The sequence below is a fragment of the Manacus vitellinus genome, unplaced genomic scaffold (genome assembly GCF_001715985.3).
Source record: "Manacus vitellinus isolate BGI_N305 unplaced genomic scaffold, ASM171598v3 scaffold_50_pilon, whole genome shotgun sequence".
Lineage (NCBI taxonomy): Eukaryota > Metazoa > Chordata > Aves > Passeriformes > Pipridae > Manacus > Manacus vitellinus.
Genome location: NW_021940612.1, coordinates 1,323,193 through 1,343,858, shown reverse-complemented (window position 1 = coordinate 1,343,858; position 20,666 = coordinate 1,323,193). Strand labels below are relative to the sequence as shown.

Here is a 20,666-nt window from a genome sequence, read left to right as displayed (position 1 = left end):
GCATTTGACAATAAACTGTAATCTCATATTCTAATTTGTTTATCTGTTCTCTTTCTTTTTTTTTTGCAAGTGTTCATTCTCAGGAGTGACAAAGACCAAACCTCTAACAACACTAACTTACTTTATAAATAGGTAGTGACAGTTTTACCAAAAAAATTCCTATCTTTCAGTGTTCATACAGTGATTACAGTGAGACTCATCTGACCTGTTTTGTCCTCTTTGCCATGAGTGCTGGACTATTTGAAATGCTACTTCCAGCTGGGTGTCTGCTGAAGGAAAGCTTGAGCTCCTGTGGCCTGTCAAAGAGCTTGAAATCTAGTCGTGGGAAATTTTTATAGCTACATAGATGATTAAAAAAGAAAAAACAACAACAAAAATAAAATATTTTCACATACCTGCTCACAGCAGGAAAGCCATACAAAGACACTGGTGTGGCAAGAACTGACAAACAGGAGAGTAAAGAATCAGGGGGAAAAAGAGAAGACAACAAGCTCTTTTTAGCCTTATTCACAAAGATACCACAAGAAGATGCCTTGGACATAAAATCTCCAGAGACAACGGAAATAAGAAACAGACTGCTATCCAGGTCATGAAGATCAGGGAAGCACAGACAATAATGATCAACAAGGACAACAGCTGAAAACAGAACCTTCATGATCTCCAAGAGAGACAGGAAAAAATCATACCCAGAGTGTCTGAAACTCCATACTTTCTGCACAGGGCTGAAAAAGACTGAATTCAAGAAATCTGAAAAGTGGATGTTTTATTGTTTTGGTTCATCATCTGCAGATCAATAGTACTGGGTAGGTTCATAACCCACCCTTCATTGTTCCCAACCTGGAACAAAGTGCACGGCACTAGCTACAAAATACACATAAATGGCTCAAACAGGAAGAAAGACTGAATAAATGTAGAAAAGTATTACCATGAAGTTGGCAAGAAGTTATTGAAAAATTAATACCATAACCCACATGCCCTCAAATATACACACAAAAAACACAGACTTCCAGAACTTCAGAAACTTACCAGAATTTTGGCAGCTCCTATCTTTCTAAGGGTTCTTCTAAGCACTGTATTAAAGCAAGTCTTGCACTAACATGGAACATCTGCCCTGCTAAATATTGTAAGCATTCTAGTTTCACTCCATGTGGCTGTTTAACTGGTACCTGTATTTTGGCACTCGGTCCTGTCCATCATCAGCAGGGGGCTCTGGTGGCATTATGAACACTGTGTGTTCACTTTTTAGTGACTCATCAAGCTCAATCAACCGTGCATCTTCGACAGAATCTACATCGAACTGAAAACAGAGTTTGTACACTAAGTACAGAGTGTGGCTTTGTAATAGAAATGTCCTCTTTAACTTTAATTATGTTAGAATACGTAAAAATATATTTAATACATGCTGTATTTGATTAGATATAGAAGTTATACTTGTTCTAATTACTCAAACACCAAATCCACAGCCTTGTCTTTCCATTTTTATTTCATGATCAGATATTCCTAAACATTCTGAAGGATGAAGTACCTTCTCTCCTTTTTCTGTTCCTTTATCTGGAAAGAGCTGGGAAAAGAAAAAAAGAAAAAAAGAGTTTCTTAGCTCAAAAATACCCCCCTAAATAATTGTATTAAAGCTGAGTCATTTACTCAAATATTAAAGAAGAAACATTAAATTTCCATATTACTGTAGAAGCAATTAAACTGTTTTTCAAATACTTCAGCAAAGAATTCAGCATGCGTTCAATCTGTTGACATTATCTATCAAATACAAAATGCTAAATCCACCAAAGGAAAAGTGCTTTCATTTAGTTTAGATGAAAGAAACTTCTGGTTTGCAGATATTTTCAAAATGACAACCTGCAATAATATCAAATTATTAACTAAGTATTCTCTAGATGCATACCCCATACTTAGCAGAGAGAGAAAAATAAAGGCAAATAAATTTTTAAATACTTATGTTATTGGTTTTTTACAAGTGTTAATCTGATTAGAATCAATACTGAATCAAAGACTCAGTCTATAAGAACTTGGTATTAAAATGAAGGTTCTGCCCAGAAAGAATCATATACATGCACCTTAAAAAATAAATATAATTCTCTAGCTCCTAATTTTTACACTGTAAACTTGTCATTTTAAAAATGAAGCTGTAAATTCCATGACCCATCTAGACCAGAACTATACTGATGAGACCTCAGGAAAAAAAAAAAAGAAAAAAAAAAGAATGGGATACGGCAATCTTTCTCCTATAACAAACATGCAATGAACAGGGAACCTACTTATATAAATCAGTTTTGACCATAATTGGAGCATATTTTAAGTTGAAATTGTGTGAAAAAACCAACAATTACTACTAGATGACCACTAGTAGTAATTCCATATTAGAAAGAGAATAATTAACATTTAAAGGGAAGACATAGATGGCATTTTGCTAATGTCAGCTACTGGTATTTCTTGCATTATCCTATGGATTGAAATGCTACAGGACTTTAAATGCTACAGGACTTTAATCAAAGCTTCTTGCAATCACACAGAAAATTATGACCATCCAAGAAGATGAAAATCATGACTAAGCAATAACCACCAAGAATTCCAATCCCTTCAAACACTTCCTGCAAAGGGTATCTATCTTCTCAACTAAAAGCCAGGACAATAACATGAAATGAACAGAAGCATATAAACTTATTGCTACATTTTTCACCTTTTCTATGCAGTCATCAAAAAATGCCAATCCAGTATCCTTGTCACTCACAAAACTGCACTCTTCAATAAAGCGGCTGAATATCTGTGTTTTGGTGAGATGCGTGTAGAACTTGGTATATGCACGGTCTCTGCTTTTTAAAAACCCTGGTTATAAAAGGGAACACACAACTAAATACCAGTTCCATACAGGTTCCATATGAGTTCCATATGAAATTAACATATAAATTGTTCACATAAAATATTTAAGGCTTGGCTTTATCAATAAAGTATCGGTTTTATCAATAAAAACTATTTATATCTACTTGCATTTGGAAGATTAAAATAACAGCATTTTTTTAATAAACTATTTTTTACCACAGTTAACAATACAGTCAATCACCCCCATGTAATCCACTTACTGTGTTTGTTGACTCTTGGTGTAAGAAAAAGCTTATGACCTTATATAAAAGTATCTAACAGTTAAAAAAATACTAAAAAAATATTATATCTTAAGAGGTAATGGGCCTGATAATATTTAAGACTCTCCAAACCATTGACTAAAAATTTCTTCTCAAATCTGTCATCCAATAATTAAAAAAAAAAATCAATCTCACCAAAAAAGAAAACTCTCACCACCACATACAAAACAAAACACCTGTGACATTTTATGCAGCATTCAACTCATGAACAGATCTGAAAAGTTAACAGTGATGAGGAAAATTACATTTGCTGACTATTGCTTTATTACGTTTTAGATCTTTGCCCCATTTTCTAATATTTTCCCATTTATATCAAGACCATTACTTCATTCTTCATTACTGGGCTTCTAATACTTCAGCTCTATGAAACTGAGAAATATTCTTCCATTCCCAAGAGGTGCCCTTAAAAAACATGCCATGAAGACAGGGCACCATGTTACCCTAAGAAAACTTTTTTAATACCAGAGCTAGTACAAACCTGCACTTCTACACGTATATATATCTGTGTTCTAATCAACTTTGAATAGCTCAACTTCATACAGCTGAAATTCTAAATATTGCCACGGATTGTACAACCAAAGGGAACTTTGACCTCTTAAAGTTACACAGCTCCTCAACCCTAAAGTTGTAACACTGCCAACACTATCAGCAGCTGGTTTGCCTCACCCTCACCTTGATGATCAAACAAGGAATCAGCAGCAGTTGCTTTATTTGAAGGTGCCTGCGTGATTGGCTTGAGGAATGTTCTGTAACCCTTTAAAATAGATGCCATAAACCGGAGAAAAGCCTCCTGGATCTCCATCTCGAGTTCTATCATCTTCTTCTGCCAGGAGAAATCTGCCTCTATAGGAGTCATTTCCACTGCAGAGCCTTCTTGAGTTTTCCTGTGAACTAGCAATGAACAACATGTACAGTCCTTTATTAAAAATTCAGTCCATTCAAAAAGTTTTTTCTACTTGCCCATGTTCAGAAATGACAAGCACTAGAACTCCTATAATTATTTCTCAATTTAACTGGTCCATACAAAAGGCAGGTTACTTCAAGAGCTGATTGTGTGTTTCTCTAACTCATGCAGCAGTTTGGGACATAAAAGAAGGATGGATGTCAGCTCAGTTAATGTTATTCTATGCCCAACTGAAAGTAGTCTTTCGGTAATAAATCAACACGAACTTAAAGCACCATGTGTCCCCTCCCTGCACCCAAGCAGCTCCTCTTGGGCTGCTCTACAATCTTCAGTCTCCTCTTCAGGCCTCTTTAGGCCTTGGCCTTGATTAATGACTCCTGAGCAGTTAAGCTCCCCTTGAGCTTATCAGAAACACTGTCTGTTCTCAGCAACTGCTGCTGCCTAAAGAACAGCTGTTGCCTCATGGAAAGCCTTGGAACACTATCTGCCTGACTCATAGCCTGAACGGAACGATATTATTATAACTAAGCCAAGCCCTCTGAGGTCTCCTGGGCCGCTGCGACTGCACGAGCACCTCTCTCTCAGTGGGACTTCTTGGAGCTCACCGGCTCTCCAGTTCGTGACAGTCCAAGGACCACAGTCAAAAGCTGCCGACAGGATCTGGGCTAAAACCTCTACACTCCTCAAGGCTCAACCTGTCACCCACTGAGGGCTGCCAAGACATTCAACATTGAGTATCTGACTAAACTCAAGGTGAATTTTTAACAGGTAGACATACCTTTGTACACAATTCTTTGTGTCTGTTGAATGCATGTGTGAAGAGATTTAAACACCCAACAGCAAGTATAGTATATTTCCATCTCAGATCTGTAGTTAAGTTACTGTGGTGCTTACAGTAAATCCTATTAAATTACTTTGTTAATGTTAGTCAGTGATTAAGTGCTGTTAACACATTTAGACATAAACCTGGGCCCTCGGATTCAGCTCCTTAGTCAAGGGGTAAGTTTGGACTCAGTTGCACCTAGGCTCCAGGAGGAGTTTAGAAGGCAAGGGGATCCTCTCTGCATCTCTTGTCTCAGCAGTAGGATTTCCCTTGCTCCTTTGCATTGCCAGTTAACAGTCCCTGTTAAAATCATTCTGCATTGATTCTAACCTGATTTTCCTTTGCATGCCTTATCCATGTAGTAAGTAATGAAGTGAATCTAGGTACTGAAATTTGTTGTGCTTTCGCAAATTTTATATTAAACCTGCTTTTACTGATACCTTTGCTGGTCATTCTTTAAGTGACCTAAATCACTCATTTGTGACGTTTTCCCTGTTCTGAAGACTATACATCTAAAACAATTCTTACAACAAAAATTCTAACATTTTAGGGCACCAAAGGGTAGAAACAAAAAGGTGACATTCAGAGTTTACTCTTGCATTCTTAAAAAAAAACAGCAACAAGTATTGCTGAAAATGATAGTTTCACACTTTTTATTACTAAAAACACCATCTTCTGCTTCTGGAATTTACAAATTTTGTATATCTTGTGTATCTATGAGGCTATCATCTTCTCCTTCCCCACAATGATGTAACCTAACACACCGTGAACCAGATTACCTGAGAGAACCTATCTACAGTAAGAAAGAAGCAATAGCTGAAAACTGTTAGGTCAGTTAGAACCTTGCCCTTATCTGTCCACGTCATTAGGCTGAAGATGGTCAGTTTTTGTTTTTACTTTGCCAAAATACTTTGTCAAAATTTAGTTACTCCACTATTCTTGTAGAAAAGTCATTATCTAAGAAATTCACCAGTACTGGACCCTGGAATCTCCGTGGAGGCCTCTCCTCTGTGCCTTGGAAGATCATGGAACAGATCCTCCTAGAAGCCATGATGAGGCACATGGGGGACAGGGAGGTGATTTGAGACAGCCAGCACAGCTTCACCAAGGGCAAGTCCTGCCTGACCAACTTAGTGACCTTATATGATGGAGTGATTGCCTCAGTGGACAAGGGAAGGGCTGCAGATGTCATTTATCTGGGCTTCCGTAAAGCCTTTGACATGGTCCCCCACAACATCTCTGAATTGGAGAGAGACTAATTTGGTGAGTGGACTGTTAGATGGGTAAGAAATTGGTTGAATGGTGGCATCCAGACGGTAATGGACAACAGCTCAGAGTCCTGATGGACATCAGTGACAAGTGGTGTTCCTTAGGATCTGTACTGGGACCAGTGTTATTTAAGGTCTTCATTAATGACACAGGCAGAGGAACAGAGGATTTTTTCCTGATACCAAGTTGAGTGGTCTGGTTGACACACCTGAAGGACAGGATGCCAGACCTGGCCATGCTCAAGAAGTGGGCCCATGGGAACCTCCTAAGATCAAGTGCAAGATGCTGCAACCTGGGTTGGGACAACCTCCAGTGCCAATACAGGCTGAAGGATGAAGACATGTTTGCTGAGAAGGACTTGGGGGTGCTGGAGGATGAGAGTCTGGACATGACCATGAGTAAAGGCTAAAAAAAAAGATTAAATTTTAAAAAGTCACAGAAAAAAAAAGGGTCTAAAAAATAAAATTCACACCTCATGTGATAGAAGGAAGTCCTTACATTTATATACTAATTACAATTCATTTTATTTTTTCTATTTCACCTGTTGCCAGCTGTGAGTGCAGTTTCTTTAAGGTGCTGAGCAGACTTTTACATGGCTTTTTGGGAAACTGCTTCCAGTTGGTGCTCTTCTTATCATCTGATCTGTAACACAGGAGAGAAAAAAATGGACATATAAAATACAGTTAGTATAAAAAAGAAGAACTCAACAGCCCTAGGTTTCTTCATTTACAGCAGGCAGTACCTAAAAAACATTATTTTGAAATTTTATCTTTGTTACAAAGAAAAAAAACGGGAGTGACATAACTCAGAATTTCATTTCCTCAGATACAGAACAGTATAAATTGAGTAATGAGTAGAGTTTTGTCCAGTCTGTAAGGAATATGTGGATTAAGACTTGATGTAGACCTTTCAGATGATTTCCCTTTCAGATTTTTCTATCAGTCTTGTTACTATACGTAACTACTATGCAAAGTCTATTCTACCATTAATGTGCCATACTGCTACTGGTATAAATAAAAGGCAGTTCTGAATACAACATGAAATTGTTATGGCAAAATGCTAGAAGATAATTTGGTAACTTTATGGTCATATGGCACACTGGAACATGTTTATGGCAACTCAGTCCCATCTTCAAAAGGTCTAGGAAGACTGGGAATTGAGTTCATAGTTGGAAAATTATGTGGCTGATAAAACAATGGAGTAAATTGCCTAAAGGGATGGTCATCTTCTTTAAGAACAACAGCAGATAAAATGCTAGACCACCTTCAAGCAGTTGGATATAAAGAGAGATTAGTAGGGAGTAAATCCCAAGAACTTCTACACCTCTTTCTGGAAGGGAGAAGATGGGGGAGAATCTCTATTACAGAGAGAACATCAAATCTTGTGGCCATGAGACCACATCAGTTATTACTATCCAAGCTGATACTAGCTGTCACTAGTTGTTTTGCACTTTGCATTTTTGAGATCCTTGTTCCATTATTATTTGCCCTACTGGCAAATCAACACAGGAATATCTTAGGAAGGAAGCCAAAATTTCAGGAGTTAAAGAAAAATTGCATGCTTACAGATGCCTTTGCCCATTCTTCCCCTGCAATAATTGCATGCCTATAAACTATTTAAGTGGTACCATTCCAAAAACGTCAGGAAAAAATCCTGCTATCAAACCTTTGCCCTAAAAAGGCTATTCAATCAACTTTCAATGTTAACTTTCACAGAGATAGTTGAAAAAAAAATTTAAAAAAGCATTAAGGAAGATATTGAATGAATAAAAGTCCTTCAGTATTTTTCAGCATAGCAGCAAACCTGCTCTAGAAAGACACAGACTGATTGATGTACCAGAAAATACTGCATTTTTCAAAAGTTATTTTTCTATTAAGCAGTCTTTCCAGGTCAGCAACAGTGCTGTTAAATGCTTTTACATATAAAAAAAAGAAAAAAAAAAACAAGCAGCGTTGCCACTGAAATAAAAAGGGGCAGAAACAGATGGGGATAAAACTGAATGAAACATTAATCTTTATTCACTAATAACATAGTATTTCAGAATTCTCTATGATCCTCAACAAAAAGTGCTTTATGGACATTTGGGTTTATTTACACATCTGCAAAACTGAAAGATACACTAATTCCCAAGTTAAAAAAGTTTTATAATGAAGGTACCAACATCTCACATTTGCCTAAGTCAAATGTTACAGATGTCAAATTCCTCTGGGAGCCAAATATGTCATACAGATAAATGCAAAATGGGCAGCGAAAAAGAAAAAGATCACTTGACTACTGAAAGAGAAATGGACTTTTAAAACAGTAAAAGAAAAGGTGCAAAACGCTTTCCAGTTTGTCTCAGAGAGACTTTCAGTTCAACAACCAATCCAAGTAATGTTGGTACTTGGTCTTTCTAACAGTCATCCCAACAGAATCTTGACATCCTTATCTGCCTGCGAAATTTCCTGTTTCTATTCTATTTTTCAGCAACCCGACCTTCAACTTCCATTCTACTTATGAAGAAAAACACTGAAGTATTTTTCACTGCAAATATCTTCAAATAAATAAATTATCTTCCTTGACTTTCTTCAATGCATTCCTCTTTCACAACACCTATAATTATTCTTTTGGTGGCATAATACCAAATATACCAAACTGGGCCATACTGTGATGAAAATGCTTTTTGCAGTGTTTCTAACGGGGACCTAGGGGAAGCAGAAGAAAAAGCAAATAAAAAACATAAAACCACTCTGCTCCACTGTTTACCATTTCCTGTAATGTTACTAATAAAACAAAGCATTTCAGTAATATAAAGAAAATATTTGCTTCAATAGAGTAAGGGTCTTTCTGAGACAACAGAAACCAAGCATTCCACTGACCCACAGATCAAATGACTAAGTCTAATCCAAGCTACTAAAAGACAAGAGTTAAAAAGTGACATTAAGTAAAACTAAATGTTTTAATTAAATTAATTAAATTTAAATAAATTTTCATTTTAATTAATTTTTTAAAATCTCACTAAAAAAGGGAGATTAAGTAAAACTAAATTTTCACAGAGAAAAGATGTGCACTTTAGTTAATGATGTTCACCCTCATCTTGAACTAGCTCAGATACCTCTATTTATGATCTTATTAATTTAAAATAGAAAGGTAGTTAATAAAAGTTACTAGACACCTGAAAAAACTAAATTTTCAACTCAGTTATTTGTACTCACATTACAGAAAACCAGACTCTGAATTAACCTCTCCTCAAGAAGGTGCAAAAAAGCTGTTCATGCAATACCTTCAATTTAAGGAAAGTATTAAAAATTTAATAATTAAGTGAAAATATTTTAGAATTAAGACAGCAAATTTTGCTTGACTGATCTCACAAAAAACTTGTCCTTGTAACTTGAGAAAAATTTCTTCAACACTAACATAAAGTAGTCCAAGTGCAAGACAGCATCAGGATCTGTCATGAAGGGTCCCGAAGCATTCATGTTTGTTTAGGATGGAAAAAAGCCTTTAAGATCATCAAGTTCCAACACTGTGAAGCCCACCATGAAACCACATCCACCACTAAAGCAAGAAACGCACCTACATGTCTTTTAACTACCTCCAGGATTGGTGACTCAATGGCTTCCCTGAGCACTCTGTTCCAATGCCTGACCTTCAGTGAAGGAAGTTTTCCTACAAACCAATCTAAACCTTATCTAGTGCAACTTGATGCCATTTCCTTTCATCCTGCTGCCTGTTACTTGGGAGAAGAGGCTGACCTCCACCTGACTACAATCTCCTTTCAGACAGTTGTAAAGAGCAATAAGGTCTCCCCCAGGCTCCTTTCCTACAGACTAAACACCCCAGCTCCTCCTCAAAAACACTTGTGCTCCAGACCCTTCACCAGCTCCACTGCCCTCTTCTGGACTCACTCCAGCATCACAATGTCTTTCTTGTCATAAGGGGTGCAAAACTGAACACAGGATTTCAGGTGCAGTCTCACCAATGCCAAGTACAGGGTGACAATCCCTTCCCTAGTTACTTACCATTGTTACTAAATTTACAGCAACATCTGCATCACATTTTTACAGGAAGTACCAAGTGTTGATCCTTGACTCAGTAAATTTTAATTTGGTATGAAGCATTAGAAATGAGAAAAAGAACAGGGGACAGTAAGAAACAAACCATAGTGGATAAAAGATCATTTAACAATTTTATCTCCTGAGCATTTCAGCAATCTCTCCATCTACAGATAAACGTAAAATCTCCACAAAACTTACATGTACACCATATTTGTGTCTAAGTCAACGCACACAATATCCTGCGGTGGATCGTACAGATCAAAATATCGTGAATCAACTCCAACAATAAATGGAACTGGTGCACTGAGTACGGTGGCCAGAGACAAAGGACAGAGGGGGATATATGGACATTGCCACTGAAATGGAAATATCATCTGAAGAAAAAAATTAAATTAACGCATTAAAACAAGACAACAGAAACTGTACAATAAAAATCAAGAAGTTATATGCAGCACATCGAAATGAAATTGCTAAAAGCTTTGCAACACTGTCAGAAAAATGTTCCCAAGTTTGATCACTTATATACAGCACATCTCTTAGTGAGATATGCAAAAATTATGATCTTTTTAATAGCTATTAGCTACAGCACTTGAATTAAATGCTGTTGCTGGGAAAAATTACCATCTAGTACATCAGTAATTTTAACTTAAAAAAGCCCTGTAACAATTGTGGTGTTTAAACCAATTTCTCTCCTTGCTGTACAGAACACTTCGTACTTACAGCTACTACAGCTTCAGCAACTCCTGTCAACACAGCTGGTCTAAGAGAATGGAGCAGGATCTTGCCTTCTAGTAATACAAAGAGTAACAGAGTGGCACAGTTCTCTGGTCCAAGATTCATAAGCAGAGTACTAAAGTTTGCTCCACTAAGGAGTGCATGGGAAAGGGGAAGAAAAGAAGAATGTTATCAGGTTGAAAAAAAAAAAGTTACTTCTATTAAACTTCTGACAACCGTTTGGAATCAACTAGTTGAATGGTACTAATATTACCACACATCAAACACCTAACTAACTAACAGCTCTCATGTCATTATAAGACTTATACTACCATAAAGTAACCTAAATTCAAATTCTACTGCTAAAGAAAGATACACTAAGCCATGCTACTGCTGAATTTGTGTTGTTTATGGCACTCTTTCTCATAGATACCCAGGCATCTTGTCTTCATAACAGTTAAACACATCCAACTGGTTAACACCTAATTCAAAGACAAACACCAGTAGTTTCATATGATGGGTTACCTCAGGCAAAAATCATGAACTGTAGTATCCATCTAATCTTAGAATAACAGTATCAAATTCTAATATGAGTCAAGCAAAATTAATCCACCATTTTGATAGCAAAATGCCTTTAGTTTCTACAGTTTAGACTCCATTTCATTTGTTTGGACTGTATGCATTTATGAATTGCAATGACATCTATTAGAGCACAGGGTTGTAAAATCTGTCCTTAGAAAAGCGCTTACAAGTTACTTTGCAATTTGGTGGCTGGCTGTGATTTCTCACTCAAGTACCTGTGCAACAGATGTGATTAAATATGAATATGAATTAAATATGATAAATAAAGAATATTATACAATAATGTTTTGGGGTAGGAAGAATAAAAAGGGAGAATATTTTGGTTTTTAACTTAAAGACAAACCAAAAATCAACAAAACCATTGAAACAAAACCTCATGTCACTATCATAGGGAGCTCCAACCCAGAAGACGCAGGCAGTATCCACAGAGACTGCATCAACCTTCAATCACAAATACAATTTTTAGGTGTACTTTTGAATTTCTGAAATGTTTGCATTTGCACTTTCAAAGATTTCACCTAACTATTTGATGTAATTGTCTCTCTTGGATCCAAAAAAGCAAAAAAACCAAAACAACAGTCTCTATACTACTAAAAAAAATAAAATTGCTTACTACACAGGTTCTGAAATACAAGATCTTTAAATACATGTATTTGTTTCCTCATAGACACCTTCTTATTCCTTCATAGTTCCTACAATAATCTGGTAATTCATATTTATTTCAGGATAATTAGTGATATTACACTTCCAAAATGGACACACCTATGCCAGACAACAACAACACTCTATAACATTATAAATGCATACTGAACTTTCTGGTTAGAATGTTTAATGATACTGCAGTAACATTTGACTTCCTTCTATGACTGACTCCTATTTGCCTCTGAATTTTTCAAGTAGTATACATTTAAAGCGTTAATAATGATACCTTAATGGCAATGGTGTAGAAACTGGCTGTGACAATATTAATGCATCATGGGCAGAAAGCTGAAACACAAAGTAGTATGTGATTGGTATGGACAACTCCAAAGCTAATACAGTACAATATTCCAATACAAATGTATATCCATAATTTCATGAACTGCCTGGCAGACAGACACAATGTCAGGTACCAGAGACAACCTCTGGGACTCGTGGTCACTAGGTGAACAGAGCTTGTATCAGTCACTGAAACAATTCTCAGAATTATAGAAAATCGTCTGTGACTCAGTGTTGGACACACTACTGGCTGCCAGGTGATTAAACAGATGAACACAAGAGACAATGCCCCAGGGGACCAGACTCTGATCCACAGCAGTGGGTGGACAAGTGAGGGAAAGACAGAAAACAACCCTACCAGTGAGGTAACACAAATGGTGCCTATAAAACGAAAGGGTAGTACAAGGCAGAAATTTTAGAAGTGCAAGTAGGACACTGCTGCCATATACACCACCTAAAGCCTGAAACTGTCTCCTTTGCTAACTTGTCCCAGGTTTATATCAATGAGAAAGAAGGCCAACCCAATCATCTCCTCCCTGTTCCCTTCCAGCAAGTGGGTATTCAAAGCCAAGCAAAAAGCCTAATGAAAGAAACCAAAGGCAAGAAAGAAAGTTTGCCATTACTGTAGTTAAAAATGGTTGCAAATGTTTGCCTTACCTGCACAAGAATTCTTGGCCTTTGTGGTGAAGGGAAAGGTATATTGTGCATAAAATGGGATATATGCCTGCAAAGTAGACAAGATGTTACAAAACCAGCACTTGGGATTAATGAGAGACTGAAAACAATGTTAACCACGTTTTGGAATTAATATTGTACCAATATTAATTTAAAAAAAATAAAAAAAAATTTAAAAAAACAAAACAAAATAAAAAAATCCCTCAAACCCCCAACCCTCATGAAATGTACCATGTTTTAGAAAGGCTGTTAAGATTTATTTACAGTTTTGATACATTTAAGAGTCTATTTATGCAAACAAAAACAAAATCTCCATTCAATTTCCAAGCATGAAATGTGAGTAATACTAACAGTTTCAGATATGTAAGCAAAAGGTAAGAACACAAGGGCATCTAGGCAAGCCATTTAAAACCGCAGGCAGCCTAATCCATTCTATAGTTTCTAAGGAGACTTTGCTAGGAGGAGCTACATACCTCACTGGCAGAGGTCTAACAGTTTTGAAAGTAACATTGTATTTCAGTAAACTTTTAGGACCCTGAAAAGCATCCTCTGCAGAGGTTTTGCACGCACACAAACACACACAGAAACAATCTGCATTAGTTGCAGTGCTTGGACACACATATTCATTGCTACTGTACAGCATCCCTGAGTTTATACTTATTAAGCTAAAATGCAGGACTGCAAATGTAGCATGTATCACAGCTCAGCCATTTTCTGTGTTTGATGTAGCTCAAAGAAGGGTAAACATACTTAACATATTTTAACAGAAAAGCCAAAGTAAAATCCGGTTAACTTTGCTGGCGCTGCAAGAGCCAGTACTATTAAACAGAAGCAGCAATAATTTCTATCAGTACAAAATAAGCTGAACAGTGGAAGCAAGATGATGCATCAACTATACCAACTAGGCAAGTGTGACATAAATCAAATGATTTCTTGAGCTGATAACTACATTCCCACAACAATTGGAGAAATGTTCTACGTACTTTTCAATGGGAAGAGGATGAGGTCCAGAGACAGACAGTTTGTAGATGAACATAAGAAATTTTCGAAATGCTTCAAAGAAAGGCCAGTGTGAGAGAAGGCAGATGCATTTGTTTGAATTGATGGACTTGGAAGTAATCACTTTCCTCTCTACAGTTGTCAGGAGACCCAGCTGCGACTGCTGTTTTTCTGTTAGCAGCTCCCGGGGATATGGCTCATAAAACTGAATAGCAGCACCATATACCTAAAAGATGAAGGAAAACAGCTAAGCATACTCAGAATTTAACAGGAGTATTTAGGTTAGAACTTCTGAAGCATCCTTAAGTCTTTCATGTTTGCACACACTATAGTGCTTTTGCTAGTAGCTTATGAAATGACTTTTCACTTATGTAACACAAAAAACGCCCTTATAAACAAAATACTTTGGACTCTTGTGCCTCTCTTCCCCATTTTCAGTGCACTTTCCTCAATAAAGTATTCATACTCAGTAACTTGAAAGGCAAGGAAGCAAACTGCATGCTGTGACAAATATCTATTAACCGTGAGGGTAAAGGAAAAAAAAAACCAAAACAAAATCAAAAATCCCTCAAACCCCCAACCCTCATGAAATGTTTGTGTTCAATAAATTCCCCTATCACTACCAAACTAAACAATAAAATTATTCCAGCTTTGACTTCACTAATTTTATCAAGCTAAACCTTTTCTAATATTTGTGAAGGAACAAGATTCAGGATAGGAGAGGTTCCAGGCATGGAGAAAAACATACAGCAATTGACAGGACTTTATGATACAGACTTTACAGTTCTTATGTGTTTATAAACACACACACTGTATGTTTCCCCAGGATTTGTATCTCTTGGGCATGTCCAGGCATGCCTGCTTCCCTGCTCCCTCTCTGATAGGCTGCAGAAGCTGCAGAGAGGAGACAGTTCCCATTCGCCCTTTCCTTCCCCGGTTCCTCCCATGTTCCTCCCCCTTTGCCTGTGTCCCTACCCCGATTTGTTCCTCCGTTTGTCTGTCTCATGCTCCACCCGATATTCTAGCCCTTTCCCCACTTGAAACTCATAAAACCCCTACACCCCTCAATAAAGTATTCCATTTGCACCTCTACCTTGTCTCCGGACCCGTCCGTGCTGTGTCACGGCCCCAGCCCGCCTCGGACCGTGGCAAATATTACCTTCCTATTTTTCAAAGTTTCAATATTAACTGAATTATTCTGCCAAGCTTAGCAAAAGAAGAACAGGGAAAGAAAAATACTGCATCCTTCCTTGCAAAAGAAGTATTAATATTTTGGAGAAATATCTTTTTTCTATTTGGAAATGGAAAAGAATATAAATTTCCTATTAGGTGACTGAGACAGAGTGGAAGTTGAGCTGTTATCACTAACAGAGCCAAAGTGCTGTTTATTAGCTACAGAGAGATAATCACACATTAAAATCACTTATTCCCATATGCAGTTCACACACAGACACACACAGACACACACAGACACACACAGACACACACAGACACACACAGACACACACAGACACACACAGCTGGCAAGCTGAGAGATCAACCCTAAACTAGGGCTCCCTTGCTTCATCAGATGTACCTATAATCCTGTAGTCTCTATGTATAGCAGACACTGCCTTTCCCACATGTGGGTCAAGTCATGCAACACCTTTTTGGTGCCTGTGTGTGCTGGTGGCCTTATCCAGCCTTCTTATTCAGAAAACAGATCATGTTCTGAATCTATCACTTCATACAAATTCAGAAGGATCACTAGTCTTGGGACATCATTAGAGCCTTTCACATATTCACCTCTCAGCACATATGGTTCCTCTTCCTGCCCTGCTGTTTTCTGGTAACTAGTTTCCAATTCATGTGCACAGATACCTACAGAGCCCAATTACACAAATTCACAAAGAAGTGGCTTTTAAGGTAACGATATGAAAACTCTAACAACTTAAACATTACTAACACTCGTCCTAAGTTCTCTTTTACATGCAGAGTACAATTCCATTCCCAGAAACTCCTTCCTTGAATCAACAGAGAAATCCATGTGCTTTGAGTTTTAGTTTCATTAAGGGTATATGGTTCAGCCTACAGGGGACTAAAACAGCAAATACGCTTCCAGCTACTTCCTGTTTGGTTTAGTTTCATCTTACACGAAGGCTTAAGAAATACAATTTTAGAAGAGAGGTATTTAACAATTTATTTTGTAGTATTTCTAAAATACAAAAGAAACAATCTCTATTTATCTCCAGAGCAGCCACCTGAAATAAAAGAAAAAAACGAGTTCACAGTGTGGAGCCATACCTTTTCTGCAGAAGAGCAGGTCAGTACAAATGTTGAGAACACTGGTAGTGGATATTTGGTTTGAGGGTCCCAGCACTCAATAGTGGCTCCCATGGGAAGGCAGAAGAGAGGAACAGATTCTGACAGTGGGAATGATTCATAGTTCTCTTGAGGATATCTGAAAATTAAGCCTTAAGAATGGGAAAAGGAAAAGTAAGTACATTTGTTCTGTAAGCCCTAAATAATGTAAGCAATATATTTTCCACAATATATAGCTATATCTGATGGTTATCTGGACTTCACAATTTAAGATTACACCTGCAAAGAAGAAAGTCTCTCATTTGACAGTAAGACTAAGTGATCCAAGTAACAATCACTTGAAAATAGTGTATGAATACTGATTGATTTTACCCTTTTGATAACTGCTGAAAACCAGAACACACTGAAGATTTTTACACCAAACCAGTCGGGTTGATATGCTATTTAAATGTGCCACTGGAATGGATTTTATTACAAGAAATTCCTATGAAGAAAGTGATTATCTACTGTGAAAACAGCAGTAATGCCTTCACTGAAAATAGGATGAACTAGATGACTGTCTGCATTTTCTGCTCTCAGTATGTTCAGTTTCAACAAATTGTTTATTCAGCCTTCAGGTATATAACTCTTGCTGGTAGAAAACAGGCACATAAGCATTGGTTTACTATTGCTGCTCATCTAGCTTGTTTTATGGTACATGGACTTCATTACCTATGCTTTCCACTTCTGTTTGGTAGTTTACTCCTATCAAAAGAATTTGGTGCACTTAGTGCTGAGTAGAAACACTTCTGAAAGTTTTTTTTTGTTTCTTCAAAACCAAAAAGAAATCTGTAGCAACACATTAAAAAACTTACAAAAGCCAGACTTGTCATTTATTGTTCAGAATATTTTTCAATCTCCTCAAATAAGGAACAATAGAATAGTCGTGGAAACATATTTAACTTTCAACTTAAAGATGTTGACACACAAAAAGAAATATGAGTAAGGCTGAACAGAATTTTTAGTTAGTCCTTCTCCAATACCAACAACACAAGTTTTGTTTTGTCTTTTGTTTCATCTGAAATATTTGCTAAGATTTCTGCTAAAGCTCCTAAGCAACCAAGCCATGATAAGAACTAAAATAATACAGGAAAATGCTATTGCTACTAAGACTTTTCCTTAGGAAAAAGTGAGGAGAGCAAAGAAGGCATTATAGGAGTTAATTTCAACTGACATCCTCTAGGAACAAAATTCTGACAGATAGTGCTTTATTACTAAATTATTACTTTATTTCAACAAAGCATTTGAATCCTTCTGTTTAGATAGCTTCTAAAATTACGTACCAGCTTTATACGCTAAAGAGTTAGAAGCTGGCACAGACTTCTTGTAACAAAGGTATACACTGGAACCCCACTGGAAGACAAAAGTTTCATCTCAGAACCAGCAACGATAACAACAGGCAACAGAAATCAAATGTAAGCATTTGCATATATTCCACTTACAAACAAGTCAGACATTTTAATAAAAAGCATTACAGAATACAGAATACAGTCTGGTTGGCAGCTGAGTGCATGTAAATTATAAAAACGAGAATTCACCCTTCTCTCATTTTTTAGAGTTTACAGGATTTACATAAAATAATGACATCACCACACTACTCTGATTTATTCCAACAAAAGAACAAGTAAAAGTGAAGCAGCTCAATTTGCAGCTTCACATTTTTATGGTTATTTAAAAGTAGAATCTTATGGGAACCTTGTTAGGGGAAGTGAAATTCTAATCATCATCACCTGAAGCTTCTATCATACTTCCATAAACTGGTTATCAACATAGTATTTTTGCAGTTTGTCTAAACATGCTCTACCATTCAAAAAACTCACTTATTCCAGCCTGAGTAAACTAAATGCAAAACAGACTAAGTAAAAGAGAACCAATTAAAGCAAAGTACATGGAGAAACTGCAAGCATTAATTATCATTCTTACAATGTCTTAGTAGCACAGGCATTATTAACAACCAAGAAAAAGGTGTTTCTGATTCACCCCGAGTGTCAGCATCACCAAACGGTGAGGGAGAGATAATAAAAAAAAAATTAAAATTCCAGTGCACTACTCCTAAATACACCTAGACATGCAAACAGTAGTGGGTATTCAGTATGAAACAGTAATTTCCAACAAGAAAGGAAATCAAAGTAACAAAACTGAAGTCTCACACATGGTATGAAGAATGAATTACGATGTAGTGATAGAACACAATTATAATCGCGCTAAGAAGAGTTCAAGAAACTACTCCTTTAGGTGTGTTTGTTGAGTTAAAAAAATAGAGAAAAAAAGCAACTCAAGCTTATAAATACTCACCATACCACAGTTTAAATTCTTATCAACTTTACAGAATGTATGAGGAGGGGTTTCTCCTTTGCTGGTAACAATAACACAGATATCTGTCACTGCCAATGAATTTTGAGGTCGTACTGGAGGAGCCCTTCGATATGTGATAAAGATCCGCTGAGAAGAAGCTGAGCTGTTGTTCACATTAGCACAACGACCATAAGGAGTAGCTTGAATCACTTCACAGCCTGAAATTATGCGTTCCTTCCCTTCATACAGAACTCTGCAGACATGAAGGAAACAAGATATTATGTGCATTCAAATGTATATGAAGTTACTTGGACAAATTCAGAGAAACTGTCCATGCATTAGCACCCTATGTCATCACTGCAACTCTCTAATGTGCATTTCATATATTGTCTTTCATCATGCAGCACTTGAGGTTAAAGAAACTGCTCCAAAATATTCTCTGTGGGAACAAATGACAATTATGGGGGGAAAAAAAAAAAAAATCAAGCCACATTGAAAAGGATTTAGTTATAGAACTAAGTACGAATGCTACACTATGAATGAAAAATAAATACAAAGTAAACTTTACATTGCTTGCACATATGACACCTGACAATTTCATCACTGAAATGTCTGATAAGTCATTTAAAATTTGTCTTGTTCTGGGTTTGGTTGGGTTTTTTTTTTGTGGGTCGGGTTTTTTGTTTTGGTTTGGGGCTTTGTTTGTTTCTAATTGGTTGTGTTTGGGTTTTTGTTGTTTTATTTTAGGGTTTTTGGAGAGGTTTTTTTGGTAGGCTTTGGTTTGGTTTGTTTTTAAGAAATAGTCTTGGAAAAGGACAAAGTAGACTGCTTCCGAGATGAATTTTTCCAGAAAAAAAATTAATCCAAATACAGTAATAATTGACATTCACAGTTTGAATAACACTCCTTATGACAATGGGGCAAGGAGAAAAACTAATACTCTGCTCCACAGAGAAAGAAAAAATAATAACTACAGTTGACTGTACTCCTAGAAAGCAGAATATATCTTATGTGGCTGTACAACAACATTCACATGGTGCTTGGATTTTATTTTTTTAGCAAGATCACTAGTTTAGATCGCTGTATTCTTAGCAAAAAACAAAAAATCCTTTACAGCTTCACAGCAGCTAAATGAGCTAAAGCTTTTCTTTTCCAAACATAAAGCTATTAAGAAGTTACTATGAGAAGAAATGTGGAAGCCAAAACAAACATCACTGAACATTTTTAATGCACAGATGCTATTATAGGGCAAGCTTTATTTCCCATTCCACACCCAAGTAACCAATGGTTCTGTTTGCTTGGTGCTCTGCAATATGTACACAGTAATTGCCACTTGCAAATCAGTTTTCATCATTATAAGATTAAGGATAAAGGTAATAAATTAAAACTTCGTATTTTGTGATCTCCAGCTTTCCACATGTAGTCCCTCACAACTTTAAAAAAAAATAAGCAGGCAATACATATTTACTGTCCCAAAATACTCTTGGTTAAATGTTCGACAGACTACAAGAAAGTATGTACTTGAAAACTTCAAAAAGTTACATGTCTAAGCCAAAAAAAAAGAAAGTTTTTTCATATCCAACCATTCCCAGAACTTTAAAAAAAATGTATATGATTAAACTTTCAATATTACTTAAATACTATTCCCATCTTTAAATTGGAATATGCAAATGTTACTATTTATTCTGACTCAAGAGAATGAACATGTATCTTATTATAGCACTGATGATATACATGAACTAGAATACTTTAAAAAAGCAAAGAAATCACATGAGTTGGGAGCATACTGATGTAGCTACCAGACTGCCATAGAAATTTACTCAACTAGTTCATGGAGGACAATAATCTTCAACAAGGGTTTCAGTTGTAGAGAGTCTGATCATCAGATTTGCTAC

General features: G+C 36.6%; 1 protein-coding gene across 1 annotated transcript in view; it reads right to left on the bottom strand.

The window, feature by feature from the left end:
- Positions 1–20,666, bottom strand: part of DENND4C (DENN domain containing 4C) — a 56,898-nt gene that overhangs the window by 27,793 nt on the left and 8,439 nt on the right. The window contains exons 3-16 of the mRNA XM_018080928.2: positions 18,772–19,024; positions 17,760–17,829; positions 16,420–16,589; positions 14,121–14,362; positions 13,120–13,186; positions 12,413–12,471; positions 10,909–11,053; positions 10,387–10,562; positions 6,693–6,793; positions 3,828–4,046; positions 2,696–2,841; positions 1,526–1,561; positions 1,167–1,297; positions 206–338 (exon numbers count right to left, since the gene is read on the bottom strand). Of these exons, the coding sequence (XP_017936417.1) occupies positions 206–338; positions 1,167–1,297; positions 1,526–1,561; positions 2,696–2,841; positions 3,828–4,046; positions 6,693–6,793; positions 10,387–10,562; positions 10,909–11,053; positions 12,413–12,471; positions 13,120–13,186; positions 14,121–14,362; positions 16,420–16,589; positions 17,760–17,829; positions 18,772–19,024 (1,948 nt within the window). The remainder of the gene's footprint in view (positions 1–205; positions 339–1,166; positions 1,298–1,525; positions 1,562–2,695; positions 2,842–3,827; positions 4,047–6,692; positions 6,794–10,386; positions 10,563–10,908; positions 11,054–12,412; positions 12,472–13,119; positions 13,187–14,120; positions 14,363–16,419; positions 16,590–17,759; positions 17,830–18,771; positions 19,025–20,666) is intronic.